We start from the raw sequence: 16,336 nt of genomic DNA on the forward strand, positions 1-16,336 counted from the left end.
TAGTTTACCTAGAATTCTGCAAGTTAAACTATTAACTGGACCAGATGATTTCAGTTCCCTCCTAATCTTTTCTCAAGGGGCTTTGTCTTTGTCTGCCTTAGAGAACAATTCTTTGCTGCTATATCAACCTCAGCAGTTTTCAATCTGTTTAAGTCCCATTTAAATGTAAAATATGAAGCAAATATGCTGTTATTACAGTTAGAGCATCGAATTTTGTTAATGATTCTCTCTCTCCAACAGGTATTCGGCTATCCTTAACGTAATTGTCCCCTGTGTTTCCATGTTGGTTTCTTTTTTCAGCAGGATAATTGCTTCCACAGGTTCATGAGTGTCTGGATTAAGTTATGTGAAATCTGGGTTTAGAAAAGATTGAGGACTGCTCAAGGACGTTAGTCAGAGATTTCTTAGGAAATCTGTCCATAGTGTTCTAATCCACCCATAAATGACATTCCTTTAAATATACAAAATCTGCTCAACTATTTTAGTATTTTATCTGTATGAAACAAATGCCCTCATGTCAGCTACCAGTGTGCTATATAAGGTTGGTTCAAACCTATAAAAATAATTACTTAGGCAAATATATCTGTTAAGATTTTCAAATCTAAAACATGTTTTCAAACTCTTTTATCACAATATAGTATACTTGGAAAAAATAACATATCCAAGTTCGAGAAACACTAACTTCATAGTTGAATTATAAATTTTACCTGTCTACAAGAATTTGGTTCGTTTTCTTCCAATCTTCAACTGCAGAAATTTCCTTTGCCTCCAGTTTCTGTTTCAAACTATTTATTTCTGATTCATAATAAGCTCGAAGATCTGCTATGTGTCGAGCATGCTTTTCCTTCAGGTTCTGCCTAATTCTGTTGTTGAGGGCAAAAAAATGTTTTAGGAGAGCATTTACTCACTCTCTATCCCACAAGAGAAACCAAGAACACAATCTCTCATAAGCAAAAGTACAGCCTTTTTCCTCTGCGCACCCACATAAAACATAATAGATTAATACACACGTTGACAACTAATTAAGCAAAAAAAGAAAGACGTACATTAATTTTTAGATGTCCTACCTTAAAAATGCTGTATCTCTAAGATTTTATACATTAGGGAAGGTCAATAAAAATCATTTTCATCATTCAAGCAGACGTCATACAAAATCGATTAACATTACAAGCCATGCACTGAATACATACTTGGACAACATCACAGGATCTTCCAGGGAAGCCAAGGAAATGCATTCTGGGACACTGTTGACTGTCCCTGGAAGCTGGGACTGACTGACTGAGGCTGAGGTTACTATGGCAGTGTTTTCTTCATCTATAGTGTTCACTGAGATGTCATTACTAGTAATAGTATAAACTGAAGGAAACGTGGAACTGGTCCTACTTTCATTTTGGAATCCATGATTTTTCCAAGAGTCCACTGGTGAAGCTTTTGTATTTGAAGGATATTTTGGGAATCCAGGTAACTGAGAAGCGATATTACTTGCTTGTGAAAATGAGTCTATGTCAGAGTGACTAGACATACTAGGTTCTAGAACAGAGTCTGGTGAAAAGGATATTCTGTCATCAAGGGCATTCAAAAAGCCTTGTGGTTGAATCCCTGAAATCTGCTGATTTGGCTTCATGTGTAACGTTGGATCTAGAGTTAGTACCTAGAAATAAGACAGAAAACAGTAAGGTTTTGCCCTCAGTTTTGCCCTTTGTTTTTGAGTAGGCTTTAGATCTCCTAGGGAAAATTGTTTTTAAGAGAGTAGGCTTTAGGTCTCCTGGGAAAATAAAGCTTAAGATGAAAGTTAAGAGCCATAAAGCATCTTTCATTTTCACTCAGCAGAGTGTTGACAATTTACCTCTGGTGGATGATTTGGGTTGGAAGCAGAAGTGAGATTCCTCTCAGGTAACTGCTTGTTTTCCCTTTGTTTTTTATGATAAATATCCTTCAGTGATGGTAGCTTCATCTCATTACTAGTACTAGACTTAAAGATATGAAACAAAATTTAAATGGTATTATCAACGATGAAAAAAGTTTACTGATATCAAGATCAGCACCACAAAAAGATTTTTGAAAGATTTTAAATGAATTGAGACTCTAGACTTTCGGACTTATAAAACAAATTTAGAAGTCATTACCTGTTAATTATGAGTCTTCCTCAGAATGAAAAAAATTAATATCCCCTAACAATAAATACTAAGGTGATAATCTGAACCTAAGTTATTTAGTAGCCTAAGAATATGTCTAAAGAACAAAAGACTTTGGTAGTGCCCCCTACTCAAGATAAAAATCAAGTTTTGAGGTAAGAAAAGACTTCATCATGAATGCCCAAAGCAGGAAGAGAAGACTTCTGGCTAAATTAGTATCATATGACTCAAGAAGACAGGTATACGGGTATCTATATAGTTATTTTCCTTTTTTTTTTAAGATTTTTTATTTATTTGAGAGAGAGTTTATTTGAGAGAGAGAGAGAGCACGAGAGGGAAGAGGGTCAGAGGGAGAAGCAGACTCCCCGCCGAGCAGGGAGCCCGATGCGGGACTCGATCCCGGGACTCCAGGATCATGACCTGAGCCGAAGGCAGTCGCCCAACCAAGTGAGCCACCCAGGCGCCCTCCTATTTTTTTTAAAGGTTTATTTATTTTAGAGGGAGGAGTGAGCACACGCACACAAGCAGGGGGAGGGGCAGAGGGGGAGAGAATCCTCAAACAGACTCCCCACTGAGCGAAGGACCCCCCCGCCCCGCCCCCCACATGGGGCTCAATCCCAGGACCCTGAGGTCATGACCTGAGCCGAAATCAAGAGTTGGACGCTCAACCAACTGAGCCGCCCAGGCGCCCCCCCTTCCTATTTTTTTAAGAGTTGGCAGACAAAAAAAAAAAGGGTTAAGAAACAAGTTACCCTATGGAAATAAGCCCCTTTTAAAAACTCATAAGAAGATATGACCCTAATTTCTACAGCCTGAAATCAGTGCTCTGCCACACTGGGAATGTTACGAAGAGGTCTAAGCTCCAAACATTAAAGCCTCAGCCTTAAATTATTTCAAGGTGGGATGTATTGTAGGGCAAGACAGTGGACCATTTAACCCTGGACCTCAAATTTAAACTGTGGACGTTCTCTTAAATGAGATTATAGATTTGGGCGCCTGGGTGGCTCAGTTGGTTAAGCGACTGCATTCGGCTCAGGTCATGATCCTGGAGTCCCGGGATTGAGTCCCGCATCGGGCTCCCCGCTCAGCGGGGGGGGGTCTGCTTCTCCCTCTGACCCTCCCCCCTCTCATGTGCTCTCGCTTTCTCGCTGTCTCAAATAAACAAATAAAATCTTAAAAAAAAAGATTATAGATTCAGCAAGAGATACACTGAAAGCATTGAAAGAATACATTTACATGTAGCTTTAAATTGGTGTCCAATTTCCAGACCCTACACAGACTGCAGAATACCCACAAATATTTTTTAAATAAACCCTATAACTAGCTTGTGAATAAGATGATCAAACTTTTTGTGTGTGCATGGGGGCACCAGGGTGGCTCAGTCCATTAAGCGTCTGACTTCAGCTCTGGTCATGATCTCAGGGTCCTGGAATGGAGCCCCACGTGGGGGGCTGGGGGGAGGTCCCCAGGCTCAGTGGGGAGTCTGCCTGTCCCTCTGCCTCTGCCAGTCCCCCTGCTCATGACTCTCAGACTCCCTCTCTCTCAAATAAAATCTTAAAAAAAAAAAAAACTTTTTGTGTGTGCATTAAAGGCATTAATTTGTTGAATGTACACCCTTAAAATTCATAATTTCTGTAATTCTACTGTGGAATTTTACTTTTTATATACCAAAAACCTAAAGGCCCTTTCAAGACTTCCAGCCTGTAACAAGCAGAGCACTCCGGATGTGGCCTTGAGCCTGAGGAATACCTGCCTGGTGGTTTGGGTGAGCAGTTGCAATTCCTCTATTTAGAGCTCACCGTAGTACAAGGAACCATTTTTCACATTTTCCACTTCTATGATTTCTTTTCATATTTTAACATCTCTGAAGTGAGGATGCCTCTTGTAATTAACAGCATCTTACGCTGCTTCCAGTCAAGTAGCAATTGTGACATAATTGTCATTACCTGCTCATGAGCAAATTGTCGAAGACATCAAAATTGGCCAAACAGGTGTCAACAGTCTGGAAGAAAATCCTAGAGACTACACCTGAACCCCTGAGAACCAATATTTAAGGGACGGTGAATCCTATATGTTTAAGCAATGTTCCCCCATCTGGGAGCCAAACACAGGCCAGTTCTACATAACCACTAAGCCAGGTAAAAACTCAGCACCAAGGCCTTTCCGCCTTTTTTAAAGAATGTCAAATCCTCAAAGCTCTTGATGGCTCAAGGAAAACAGTATGTGGAAAAACACAGAAACTAACACAGAGTTGAAAAGAGTGTAAGCCTCTGTAGGTGAAGAAGTTTTAACAGACTTATTTCACTTATAACGTCCTTTTTAAGTGTGTATAAGAGTTCTTTGATAAAAATCAATGTTTAATTAGTCTACAAGCTCTTTCAATAAGAATAAAATATAAATTCTACTGTATCAGTGCTCTCTTGGTCCTTTTTGCTGGGTTCGAATATGAAACAGGAAGTCTTAAAGGTGACAGTATCTTAGAATCACCAAAATACAGTATTCATTTACTGATGGTGCAGATAATGTCATACACACAGTGAGCCCTGTCATCATGAAGCCCACCAAGCCTTCCGGCGGCTCAGAGTGTCACTCCTCAGTCTTCCTCTGTGTTTCTCTCTCTTTTTCACTCCTTTCCTGAAGGATGGGATGCTGGTTTCTGCCCCATTGTGGGAATCTGATGTGTATGCTGATATGTATGCCCTCTGCCCTGCTGATGCCGGTCACTCAGGCTTACAGCTCTCCTGGTTACTTTCATTGTAATCTCTCCTTTTCCCCAAACTACTTTCTCACCACCTGACCAAAAGACTGAAGTGAGATATGTACATGGATGTACACAAGCTCGGTAGTTTTATTTCGTTGTTCTGAAGCAAAGAAAATATTTACATTTCTTGCTCAAAGAAAATTACTACAAAATTAAAATACTCAAAATTATGATACAAATGGATTAGCAGGAAGGCATAATAGGATGGAGAATCAAAACCAGGTGTAGGAACAGCAGAAGTGGTTGTCTGCAGACCTACTATATTTAGAACAGTAGGCACAAAATCATCTCATTTAAATTTGCAACACATTAACTGGACATTTTTAATTCTACTCTTAAGTAACTTTCCTATGATCATATAAGGCAATGAATGAGAGACCCAATTTGAAAGCAGGTATAACTTAAAGCCCAGGCTTTCTTTAGTATATCAGAAATTGGAAAACACAAAATTCATAATGAAATGGCATACTTAACTACAATTGTATAATGCAAACACCCACACACAATGTGTTTTTAAATTACCTGGCTTGGGGACCTATCTGTGGAGGAGGCCGGTGCAAACGTCTTCTCTAGAGTCTCAGGCAAAGAGTGATACATGTCCTTCTCTTCCAGCTTCCAATAAGTCAGTCCTATCGCACACAAATATACAGAATAGAAGACTGAGGACAGAGAACAAAAATGCTTTCTAGGAAAACTTATTTCTACTTAAAGAAAATTAAATATGGGAAGTTACTAGTTTTAGGTCTATATGGGAAGTTGAATTTTGATGGCATAGACTCTTAATTGCCTTACCATGTAAGAGTTCTAATTTAATGATCCAAATATTTAAAACTGAAATATATTATTAAAAGGCAAGATATGGGGCGCCTGGCCGGCTCAGGTGATAGAGTATGTGACTTTTGATCTCAGGGTTGTGAGTTCAACCCCACGTTGGGCGTAGACTTTATTAAAAAAAAAAAAAACTTAAGAAAAGTCAAGATAAACTAGTGCAATCTAAAATATATCTCTTAAAAGACAACAATTTCTTTATGAGCAGTACAGAAAAAGCAATATAAAGAATTCAACGGTTCAAATATATATTGAGTGTTTTCTGTGCCAGGCTGGGGAGCAGGAAATGTGAGACATGAACAGTAAACAAATCACAAGGTATATCCAGTAGGTTAGAAGGTGGTAAGCACCCTAATAGTTAAGATTTAAAAATCAGGTAAAACGGAATATGTAGTGTGTGTGGAGGGGTGCTCAAGGTTGGCTCACTGCAAGGTAACAAGATAGAGTAAAAGCATTTTAGCCATGTATGAGGGAGATCCCCTATATAAGAGGTGGGGGGAACATCTCAAATATAGGAAGCAGCAAAGCAGAAGCTCTAAAAGGAGAACGTATCGGGGCACCTGGGTGGCTCAGTCGTTAAGCGTCTGCCTTCGGCTCAGGTCATGACACCAGGGTCCTGGGATCGAGGCCGGCGTCGGGCTCCCCGCGGAGCAGGGAGCTTCTCCCTCTCCCACTCCCCCTGCTTGTGTTCCCTCTCTGCCTGTCTCTCTCTGTCAAATAAGTAAATAAAATCTTTTTTTTTAAAGATTTTATTTATTTGACAGAGAGAGAGACAGGCAGAGAGGGAACACAAGCAGGGGGAGTGGGAGTGGGAGAGGGAGAAGCAGGCTCCCCGCGGAGCAGGGAGCACGATGCCGGCCTCGATCCCAGGACCCTGGGATCATGACCTGAGCCGAAGGCAGACGCTTAACGACTGAGCCACCCAGGTGCCCCATAAATAAAATCTTAAAAAAAAAAAATATCTGGCACATTTAAGCGAACAGCCTCTCTGCTGAAGCAGAGAAAGGGAATAGCAGAAAATGAGGTCAAACAGAGCAAGACTAGATCTTGCTGGGCCTGTGGGTGCCTATAAAGACTCTGGCTGCTCTTCTGAGGGAAAGAGCACAGCAGGGTTTTGAGCAGAGGATTCACATGATCTGACCTAGCTTTAACAAGGATCCTAGAGGCTACTGTGTTAGGAACAGATGGAAGAGTGCCAGGGTGAGGGCAGAGAGGCTGGGCAGGAAGCTGCAGAACCCCAGGTGACAGGTGATGGGAGCTGTCTGAGGGTGAGAGCATGACGGTGGTTCAGTTCTGGCAATTTTCAGCCTGCAGTGCTAATTCATCCTGACAAACTGGATGTGGGATTGTGCAGGCGGGGGGGGGGGGGGGGTAGAATCAGTATGTTACATCATTGAAACTAAAATAAGCTTACCATGGAGAGTAAAGAATGGTTCACAAAGGGTTTGAATTTCTTAATTCATTCTGGAGCACCTGGAAAATGCTGAGATGACTTCTGCAACTGTTTGAAATAACTGTAAAAGTATTTTTCCATCTATCTTTACAGAATGTGTAACACAAATTAATGCAAGTAAGGAAATCAGACTTAGCAGAGGCACAACACAACACACAACAGATTTACAGAAACCCCTCTACTACACTGTATAGAATTATCTTCCTATTAGAAATGCAGATAAGTTGTTATAAAAAAATAAGTATCATACCTGTTCCTGAATCAGACATCCAAGAATTTGGACTCTCATCTGGTTTATTGAGGTAAAAAGCATGAGGATGCTTAGCAGCAGTGAAATTAGACTACAAGGCAAGAGAGAAAACTATTAGTTGACAGCTGAAAATCATTAGGCACAAACTGCTGACCCAAGGAATGAGAGCCAGGTGTTAAACCCCAGTGTAGAGAAAGTCTCAGAGGGTTCATGAAGAAGTAAGAAAGCCTGGTTTTCCCCATGATTACAAGAATGCAAAATGATAGGAATTAACCGTGGAGGATTTTCTTTTCCTGTGTGTTTATAAAAGTTTATTTTGGTTCTGCAGAACCAGAAGAACACTGGCACCTGGAGCTACTTAATGAGTTCAAAATGAAATGTATTTATAATTTGCCAGCTACAGCCAAAAGAAATTCAAAGTGCCTGGAATTAAAGTCATTTAGTGTAAAAATTAATGTGAAAGCCCTAACAATTCATTTTTATTATTAAAAGTACAATAATTTGGGGGCGCCTAGATGGCTCAGTCGTTAAACATCCGCCTTCGGCTCAGGTCATGATCCCAGGGTCCTGGGATCGAGCCCCGCATCAGGCTCCCTGCTCGGCAGGAAGCCTGCTTCTCCCTCTCCCACTCCCCCTGCTTATGTTCCCTCTCTCACTGTGTCTCTCTCTGTCAAATAAATAAAATTTTTAAGAAAAAAAAGTACAATAATTCAAACTCTGAAAATGGCATTCAGTAATCTATATGAACTTCAAGTAGTAAACTGTGTCTTACAGATAGGCAACTGGTTACTAATCCCAGAAAAGGCTCAAAATGCTTGCTTATCATCAATTCTAATAAAAATTCTGAGCTAACTGCTCCTCACAGTATCTCTGGCGTTGTCACAAGAAATCTCTGTTTGCAAACAGAAATATTTTTATCAGAATTTTTCTTATCAGTTCCACCACCATCAAACTTTTAATTCCTGTTAAAAGGTATTTAAGTTGCATTTGCTTACAATCATCTGGGGACCCACAGCAAAAGTAAAAGGATACTGAGGTGACAGCACTCCACCTACCATGGAGGAGTTTTCATCTCAGCCTCCTAAGGCACCACTCAGTCCCTCGTTCATCAAATGAGAAATTCCTAGGTCATCTTTTGTCTCTTCTAAAATTCCTACCTTGACAGAAATTCAAATTTCTGTCAAGTCTCAGTACTGAACAGGCCAGAAAAAGCTGACAGCAGAAGGCTAAGTGAAAAATACCGAGTAACATATTTTGTCCGCTTCCCAGTCTGGCGGTGCCAACCTGAACGCACTCAGCTGACCCAGCGGTGGGCGGGGGCCTCCCCTTGCCCGGCGGGGGCCTCCCCTTGCCCGGCTGCTGCCACATTACTGAGCACACCAGGCCTCGCGTTTAATGAGAAAGAAAAGTATGGAGCAATGAGAACTCCTTCCCAAGAAGTTGTCCCACACCTGGCACAGGGACCTTCACCGATGTCAGCAAGAGTCTCGTCACCCATCCAAGAAACCACTCCCGTGTCCTGCTTCCCCAGGAAATGGTAACGTCAAGTCTGTCCCCAACAAAGGACCAAGGAAAATCCTTATGCTAAACAAGAGCCATTTCAAGATGTGCTTCAAAATAGCCAACACCCCAAAGAAACTACCATTGTAGAAAGAGAAAATTGGATCCCAAGAGAATTCTGACCATAAGGATTCCCTGATTTAGACTGAAACTAGAAAAAACAGGAGAAGAGGAAGGATGAAATAGAGTCCCAATTTGGTGAATCCACAGAATTTGATTCAGGATTACACAGGTAAGAAATGTGTTTCAGGTGTGGGGCCTTGGGTTCATCAACTACCATTATCCGAAAATCATTTAAAACTCAAATATCAAAGAAACTTTATTTCCCATAACGATTTACTACCAAAAATACCACTCACCTTTAAAGAAAAAAAAGGGAAAGAAGCACCTGGGTGGCACAGTCGGTTGAGCATCCTACTCTTGGTTTTGACTGAGGTCATGATCTCAGAGTCCTGGGATCAAGTCCCACATCAGGCTCCAAGCTCAGAGCAGATTCTGCTTGAGATTCTCTCCCTCTCCCTCTGCCCCTCCCCCAGCGCTCTAGTGCCTGTGCATGCACTTGCTCTTTCTGGCTCTCTAAAATAATAAATGGAGGGGCGCCTGGGTGGCTCAGTCGTTAAGCGTCTACCTTCGGCTCAGGTCATGATCCCAGGGTCCTGGGATCGAGTCCCGCATCCGGCTCCCTGCTCCGCAGGAAGCCTGCTTCTCCCTCTCCCACTCCCCCTGCTTGTGTTCCCTCTCTCGCTGTGTCTCTGTCAAATAAAGAAAATCTTTAAAAAATAATAATAATAATAAATGGAGGGGTGCCTGGGTGACTCAGCAGGGAGTTTGCTTCTTCTCCTCCCCCTGCTGTCTCTCTCTCTCAAATAAAATCTTTAAAAATAAAGAAAGAAAGACATTTTCTTTTTCTGCCAACCTAATCCAAAGAAAAAAGCAACTTTCACCCCCATCTCCAAATACCATTCAAGGATATAGCATCCTGATGGCACATGGGTTCAAAAGAACAGTACTGGGCGCCTGGGTGGCTCAGATGGTTGGGCGACTGCCTTCAGCTCAGGTCATGACCCTGGAGTCCCGGGATTGAGTCCCTCATCGGACACCCTGCTCAGTGGGGAGTTTGCTTCTCCCTCTGACCCTACCCCCTCTCCTGCACTCTCTCTCAAAAAAAAAAAAAAAAATCTTAAAAAAAAACACAAAAGAACAGTACTATGAATGCAATACTACAGGGCGCTTGCAGATCTTGGAGGCTTGACGGCCCCCCCTCAGCTTTCTGCACCCTCACTTCCCTTCTGAACACAAATCGGAATACGTTCAAGAACAGTAATATGAAGAAGGCTAAGTATCACAGGCTGAAAAATGAAAACTTACTGGAAGAAAAAAGAACAGTGCCTTAGGAAGGCTGAGGGATTGTGTTCTTATGACTTCTATTTAATTTTTTTCATAGGATGATGGAAAGACCATGTTTACGATGATCAAGAAGTGGCCAATTTCTAAAGGTATCAAGTTTGCAGAGACCGGATTTTGCAATTTCAATGAATTATACTAAACAATGTTACTCTACGAAAATTTAAGCCAAAAGGGCTTCAAAGATGTTTAAAATTTACTGAATATCTGTAACTCTAACAAAAACAGCTGCTAGATTAACAAAAGGGCCACAGAGAATTTAAACACGTAATCTCTCACAATTTGGATTATAAATTCAGAGTTGTCTTGAAGCATTCACACATATAATACTACTTCTTACAACTTAACAGTAATACAAATTATTTGAGGGCTTAAAAAAAAGTTAAATGGATTACTCTCTGGCTAAATGTAAACAGTTGCAGTACAAAGACAATTAGGACCTTTACAACATGGTTTTCACTTTTTATAGTACTTTATCCCTCATTAGTTTTGATTTGCAGACTACTAAAGAACCAATACTTAGAGCAAATCATTGTTTCCAATCCTCTGAGACTCCTAAAGGCTGATAGGTCAATGGAACAAATTAATACCACAAAAGAAAGGGCAAAAAACTTATGTTGATGAGCATGTAGTATAAACTCCACATAATTATCAGTAGCTGGGGCGCCTGGGTGGCTCAGTCGTTAAGCGTCTGCCTTCGACCCAGGTCATGATCCCAGGGTCCTGGGATCGAGCCCCACGTCAGGCTTTCTGCTCAGCGGGAAGCCTGCTTCTCCCTCCCCCACTCCCCCTGCTTGTGTTCCCTCTCTTGCTGTCTGTCTCGCTGTCAAAATAAATAAATAAATAAAATCTTAAAAAAAAAATTATCAGTAGCTGAGGCATGCCAGAGTAAAGTGACTTATCACCTACTTTCTCAACTGGTGACTTCTTGGCTTGCTCATTTCCTTGCATAGATTTTGAACACCCGTCTTCTGTAAGTGCTCTCTTTGGTTGGTTCTGCTTCAGCTTTTGTGCCCATGATGTTACAGATTTACTATTCAAAAAGAGAAAACCAAAAGTATTCTCTTTAGATGCTGTTCTTCACACATAAAACTAAACACTAGTGGATACTAGTCAGTGGAAAATGCTTTGAGTTGTTTTTCTAATAGCAGAGAAAAGATGGATTTTTATTGATTCACCTAAATTTCTTTTTACAGTTTTTTATTACCAAAGGTAAAGTGAACAAAAAAACTAACGGTGATTAGTAATACATACAGCCGTAGCCATAGAGTAGAACAAAACTGATCACAGTGGCCCATTCAAGTACTCAATATATCCCTACAGCAAAGTCTTCTTTATTCGCGAGGACTAGTAATTATACTTATAGGTACACAAGATCTGTTGCTATAGCTGAACACTTATTTTAGAGGATACATTTTAGAGATATAAAACTGAACATTTAGGATAAATGACATAATTTTAAATGATTATTTGCTTTACAAACATCCAGCCACAGTTGTCATTAAGCTTACAAAAGTTCCTCATATACAAAAAGCATTAAATTGAATATACTCATGTATGATGTTTGGTTTCAAATTATATGCACATATGTGACAAAACTCTACTCTTGATACAGTCCTATACTCGAATTTTCAGCAAGTTTATAGTGACCAGAAAATATAAAAGGTATTTTTCTGGCAAGGCCTCCCACCTTAGGTTACAGTAGTCTTACAACATTGCAAATGGGAAGAAAGTCACATGTTGGTAATATATCATATCCTTTATTTCCATTTGCCACAAGCAATAAATACAAGACTTTGGTAAAGCTGCTAAGTGTTCAAATACGTCTCATTTTATCATACTCAAAAATGAGCTTGCTTTACTAGATTCTAAATGTAATAAACAAGCAAACCTCCCTTCAAATTATGGGAGAAATTCTACTTACCTGTTTGTTTTTCCACTGTATACTTCTGAAATCTTATTTTCGCCAAGAAAATCGTGTTCAAATTCACCAGGAAAAATGGAAATATCTTCCTTTACAGATGTGCAAAACTCTTCAGTGGTATGTATATGAAAACTCTTGTTTTTTCCACCATCTACAAGTGACTCCGTCTGCCCCAAAGGTGCTCCAAACTGTCCTTCAGAAACTTCTGTGTGCTCCATGAACTCCTGAGGGTCCTTAGATTTGTAGGCATTTAATTCAGAGACACAAAAGGTACCATACCCACTGCTCACTGAGCTACTATCCACATTGCAGTCTGGTTGTGACGTGGACGTTTCTTGCTGCATTTCGGGTTCCGTAGACTTAGGATAACTGATAATAGGTTCATTTCTCTCACTGTTTTCAGAAAAAAAACCCATTTGACTTTCTGAAGATAACTGTTTGCTTAAAGAACTATCAGAGGAAGCCCAGGAAGTATTACTGGTCTGTAACTTGACTAAATTTTTTATCTCCTCTTGTATTCGCTGAAAATAAAGTTATAGATCTGGGTAAGAAAGTATACTAAACATCATACTTTCATAAATACTATGAAAATATTGCTTAAAAATATGAGCTATTACTCTATAAAGAGAATCCGTTTTTAGTTCAAAAACCAAACTGATATGCAGTATTAACTGCTTCCTCTTGCAAATCTTAGCAATACAAAGAAAAGAATCAAGGTAACTAACAACTTACTTGAATTTGGTTGTGGAACTGTTCCTGCTGGGCAACTATCTGTTGTTGGCATTGTTTTTCCACCAAATTGAATAGTTGTAACCACCTGGTCTATTAAATTATAAAATATTTTAGTTAAAAATAATTTCTCAAGTAATATTCACAGAAAAATTCCTCCCGTGGGAAAGGACCTTTTTAAAATATAGTTTTAATGTAAAATGAATAAGCTGAATTAAAGAGCTACAAAGCTGTATTTAATGCAAAAATACAAAGGCACAGGCGTGGTCACCCCTTTCTCATGTAACCTGCAGTCTGGGTAAATTCGAAGGTCTGAGTAAATCCTGGTTTTCAAATGACATCTTAATTTGATGTCCTCTGCTATCATCAAGAATTGGCAGTTTACTTCATATTTGTCATAAATTTTTCTTCCTTTCCTTGTAACAGCTAATGATTTTCTTAAACAATTCTTAGAAAAAAGAATCCCACGCCTTAAAACAAGAAATAATTTGGAATTGTGGGATTTAAACCCCTAATTTACTTGTTATTTAAGTTAAAAAAAAAAAAAGAACCTTTTTCAAATCAGATACTGAAGTGTTTGACAGCATTACAGCTGAGAGAGGAATGAAAGCCCAAAGGAACTGGCTTAGCCCTCCCTTCAGTCACTTTTAGGTCCTGATCCATCCTTGCTCTCAAGAGGAGTCAGTACTTTTTTTTTTGAAGGCCATTAGCAGACAAAGGAGTCAGTACTCTTACAACCAGACTACAAAACATGGCAGGAAAGGGGGCAGGGAGATGTCCAGAGGCTAAATTCAGTCTTAAGGCTGGTGTCCTTTCAGCAACAGACTCTATGCAATAATATACAATAAGCAGCTACCATGAAAAAGAGCTTCCCTTACAAACCATTCAATTATCTTTCCACTCCTGTATTCCTTACAGGGCCCTGAGTGATCTGGCCCATGCACAGCTCCCAACTTCATCTCATCCCTCTCTACCCCTCACTCAGTGCACACCAGCCTCGCTGGCCTCTATCTTTTCCCTGAGCATGCCAAAACTGTCTTGCACCTCAAAAGCTTTGTCCTCACTGTACCCTCTACCTGGAAAGTTCTCTCTCCAACTCTTATCATGGCTTCTGGCCCTTCTTGCAATTTCAGCTTAACTTCTCAAAGTTTCCCAAACCATCTCACATTTGGTTGTTCTCTCTCTAAACGTCATCCTGTGTATTGCCTTCATAGCCTTTACCACAATCAGAGAGCATCTCGTTTGTTCACTTTGTTAACCTGTCTCCAGCACCTGGGACGCAGTGCCAAGGAAAGAGTGGGCACTCAGATATACAGTCTAAGTGGGTGTATAAAAATGTGAACTTCAGGGGCGCCTGGCTGGCTCAGTCAGTGGAACATGCAACTCTTGATCTTGGGGTCATAAGCTTGAGCCCCATGTTGGGGGTAGAGTTGACTTAAAAAAAAAAAAGTGAATTTCAAGCTGATTTTTTTTCCAGAGGCCCTTCAGATTAAAGCCAGTTTAATAACCGTAACAGAGCAGAATTAAATTGAAAGCTATATAACAGTATTAAAGCAAAGGAAGTAAAAACTCTCAGGATTGGAAAAGGAAACCTTCAAATTGAAACAGAGCAGTACTGACAGGAAGTATTAATTCTAAATCAACTAACTTCAGGATAAGGTAGGCGACATCAAATTCAGTTCCTTATCTTCTCAACTTTTTATCTATAATATGAAGTATCTTAATCAAAACAAAAAAGAAATCAGGCAACAGTTTTCTTATTAAGTTATACTAACTTAAATACTTTAGGAGTTATTTTAACCTGATAAAGTTATTAGTCACACAGAACTAAATGACAACAATGACAGAATAACATAAATAACAACAACAAAAAAACAAAAATGGGTTATTATGTGACACACTTAACGTTAATCATATCCTTATTATCATTTTCTCATTTAAGATATGAATAGAGCTTACTCAGGATATAAATTGGTAGAGATTTTGTTATGCCTAGTCAGATTTTGTATTTTAATTTTCAATAAACATATTTAAGAATATAATAATGCAGCAAATATTATTCACATAATTATTAAGGACTATAATTCATTTCTAACTAAAATTATATGACCTGCATTTTACATACTTTTAGAGGACTTGGGCATCTCATTAAAGCCTTCCCCTGCAAACAGCTTTTGATGCTATTAGCCTGAAAGGGGTTTCTATAGTCTGGCCTTGTAAATAACCCATTGGCTTTGACATCCTAGGCCTGATTCCCAGCTCCCCACTAACAACCTGTGTGGTGGTCCTCAACAAGTAAATTTCATTTGTGCTTATGAATTTATAAAATGGGAAGAGTAACACCTCATAGGTGGCTGGGAGGATTAAATTTTAAATTCAAATATGATGCATGTGAAGCAGCGATCCCAATGGGGGGAACTACATTTTGAAAAACTGAGGTCACGGCTGTCACAAAGATAGCGAGGGCACTACCAGCACTCAGTGGGTCCAGGGAAACAAATCAAAGGACGGTCCCCAACAATGAAAAACTGTCCTGGGTCCACTTTATATTATTATAAAAATACCATATATTTTGCACAGCTTTCAAATCATCAAACTGTCCAGGAATCCAACTACAAAGATGTTAAGTTTGTTTCAGAACTCGGTCAGAAATTGGTCACCATTTCAGAAAATCACGTCACCAAATGCAGTGCTAGATCATCAGCACAACACAGCTGTATCAGTCCATGTCTATAGCTGCTGCCTTCACAGTGAATCTACGTATCAACACCAGACTTTTCTTCTACTGTGGATGCGCCTGAGCAAATACCTGCTTTTGTATTATAAGTAACTTTTATTCCTCCTCTTTATCACAGTTAAGAGGATGATTGTTTTTACAGTAGGTACAGGCAAGATGTATCTGCGAATTTCATTTAAGTTGATGTTACTTTAAAAATTGTAAAATATAACTGTAAAATGTAAATTAGTAAACTGTAAAATTATAAAATGAGAGCTTTAGGTCTAATAAGGTTGAGTGCCACTGACAAAAAGTGTCTAGTATACTGCTTGGACACTCAATAAGTGGTACACTTACAATAACCACTATCACATAATAATTACTCTTACATAATCAGTAGTGCTAAATAGTTAAAATGCAAAAATAATGAATTAAGACAAATTAGCTAATAATGTGCTTTAAAAATTCACCATCACAGAAATATTAGCAACAGCAAGCATTTAAGTATTTCTATATAAAAGTGTTAAACTTTATTTTCCATGAATCAAAATACATAACCTTCTCAAGTTTAAGTGA

The 16,336-nt window shown here is 39.5% G+C and overlaps 1 protein-coding gene across 8 annotated transcripts in view; it reads right to left on the bottom strand.

Moving 5' to 3' along the window:
• MPHOSPH9 (M-phase phosphoprotein 9) overlaps positions 1 to 16,336 on the bottom strand; it is a 56,190-nt gene that overhangs the window by 32,286 nt on the left and 7,568 nt on the right. For 5 of the 8 annotated variants that reach the window (XR_003607452.2, XM_028092445.2, XM_028092452.2 and 2 more), the window contains 8 exons: positions 13,048 to 13,137; positions 12,316 to 12,836; positions 11,301 to 11,424; positions 7,428 to 7,518; positions 5,419 to 5,525; positions 1,847 to 1,972; positions 1,191 to 1,651; positions 708 to 863 (listed from right to left, as the gene is read on the bottom strand). Coding sequence is in view for 7 of the 8 variants with exons in the window: in XM_028092445.2 (XP_027948246.2) it covers positions 708 to 863; positions 1,191 to 1,651; positions 1,847 to 1,972; positions 5,419 to 5,525; positions 7,428 to 7,518; positions 11,301 to 11,424; positions 12,316 to 12,836; positions 13,048 to 13,137 (1,676 nt within the window). In the remaining variant the exon portion in view is untranslated. Of the gene's footprint in view, positions 1 to 707; positions 864 to 1,190; positions 1,652 to 1,846; positions 1,973 to 5,418; positions 5,526 to 7,427; positions 7,519 to 11,300; positions 11,425 to 12,315; positions 12,837 to 13,047; positions 13,138 to 16,336 lie in introns of those variants that run through there. The other 3 variants (XM_028092450.2, XM_028092451.2, XM_028092453.2) reach the window with 2 other exon arrangements.

This window comes from Eumetopias jubatus, unplaced genomic scaffold (assembly GCF_037043125.1).
Source record: "Eumetopias jubatus isolate StellerSeaLion01/CBP00866 unplaced genomic scaffold, mEumJub1_p1.0 scaffold_16, whole genome shotgun sequence".
Lineage (NCBI taxonomy): Eukaryota > Metazoa > Chordata > Mammalia > Carnivora > Otariidae > Eumetopias > Eumetopias jubatus.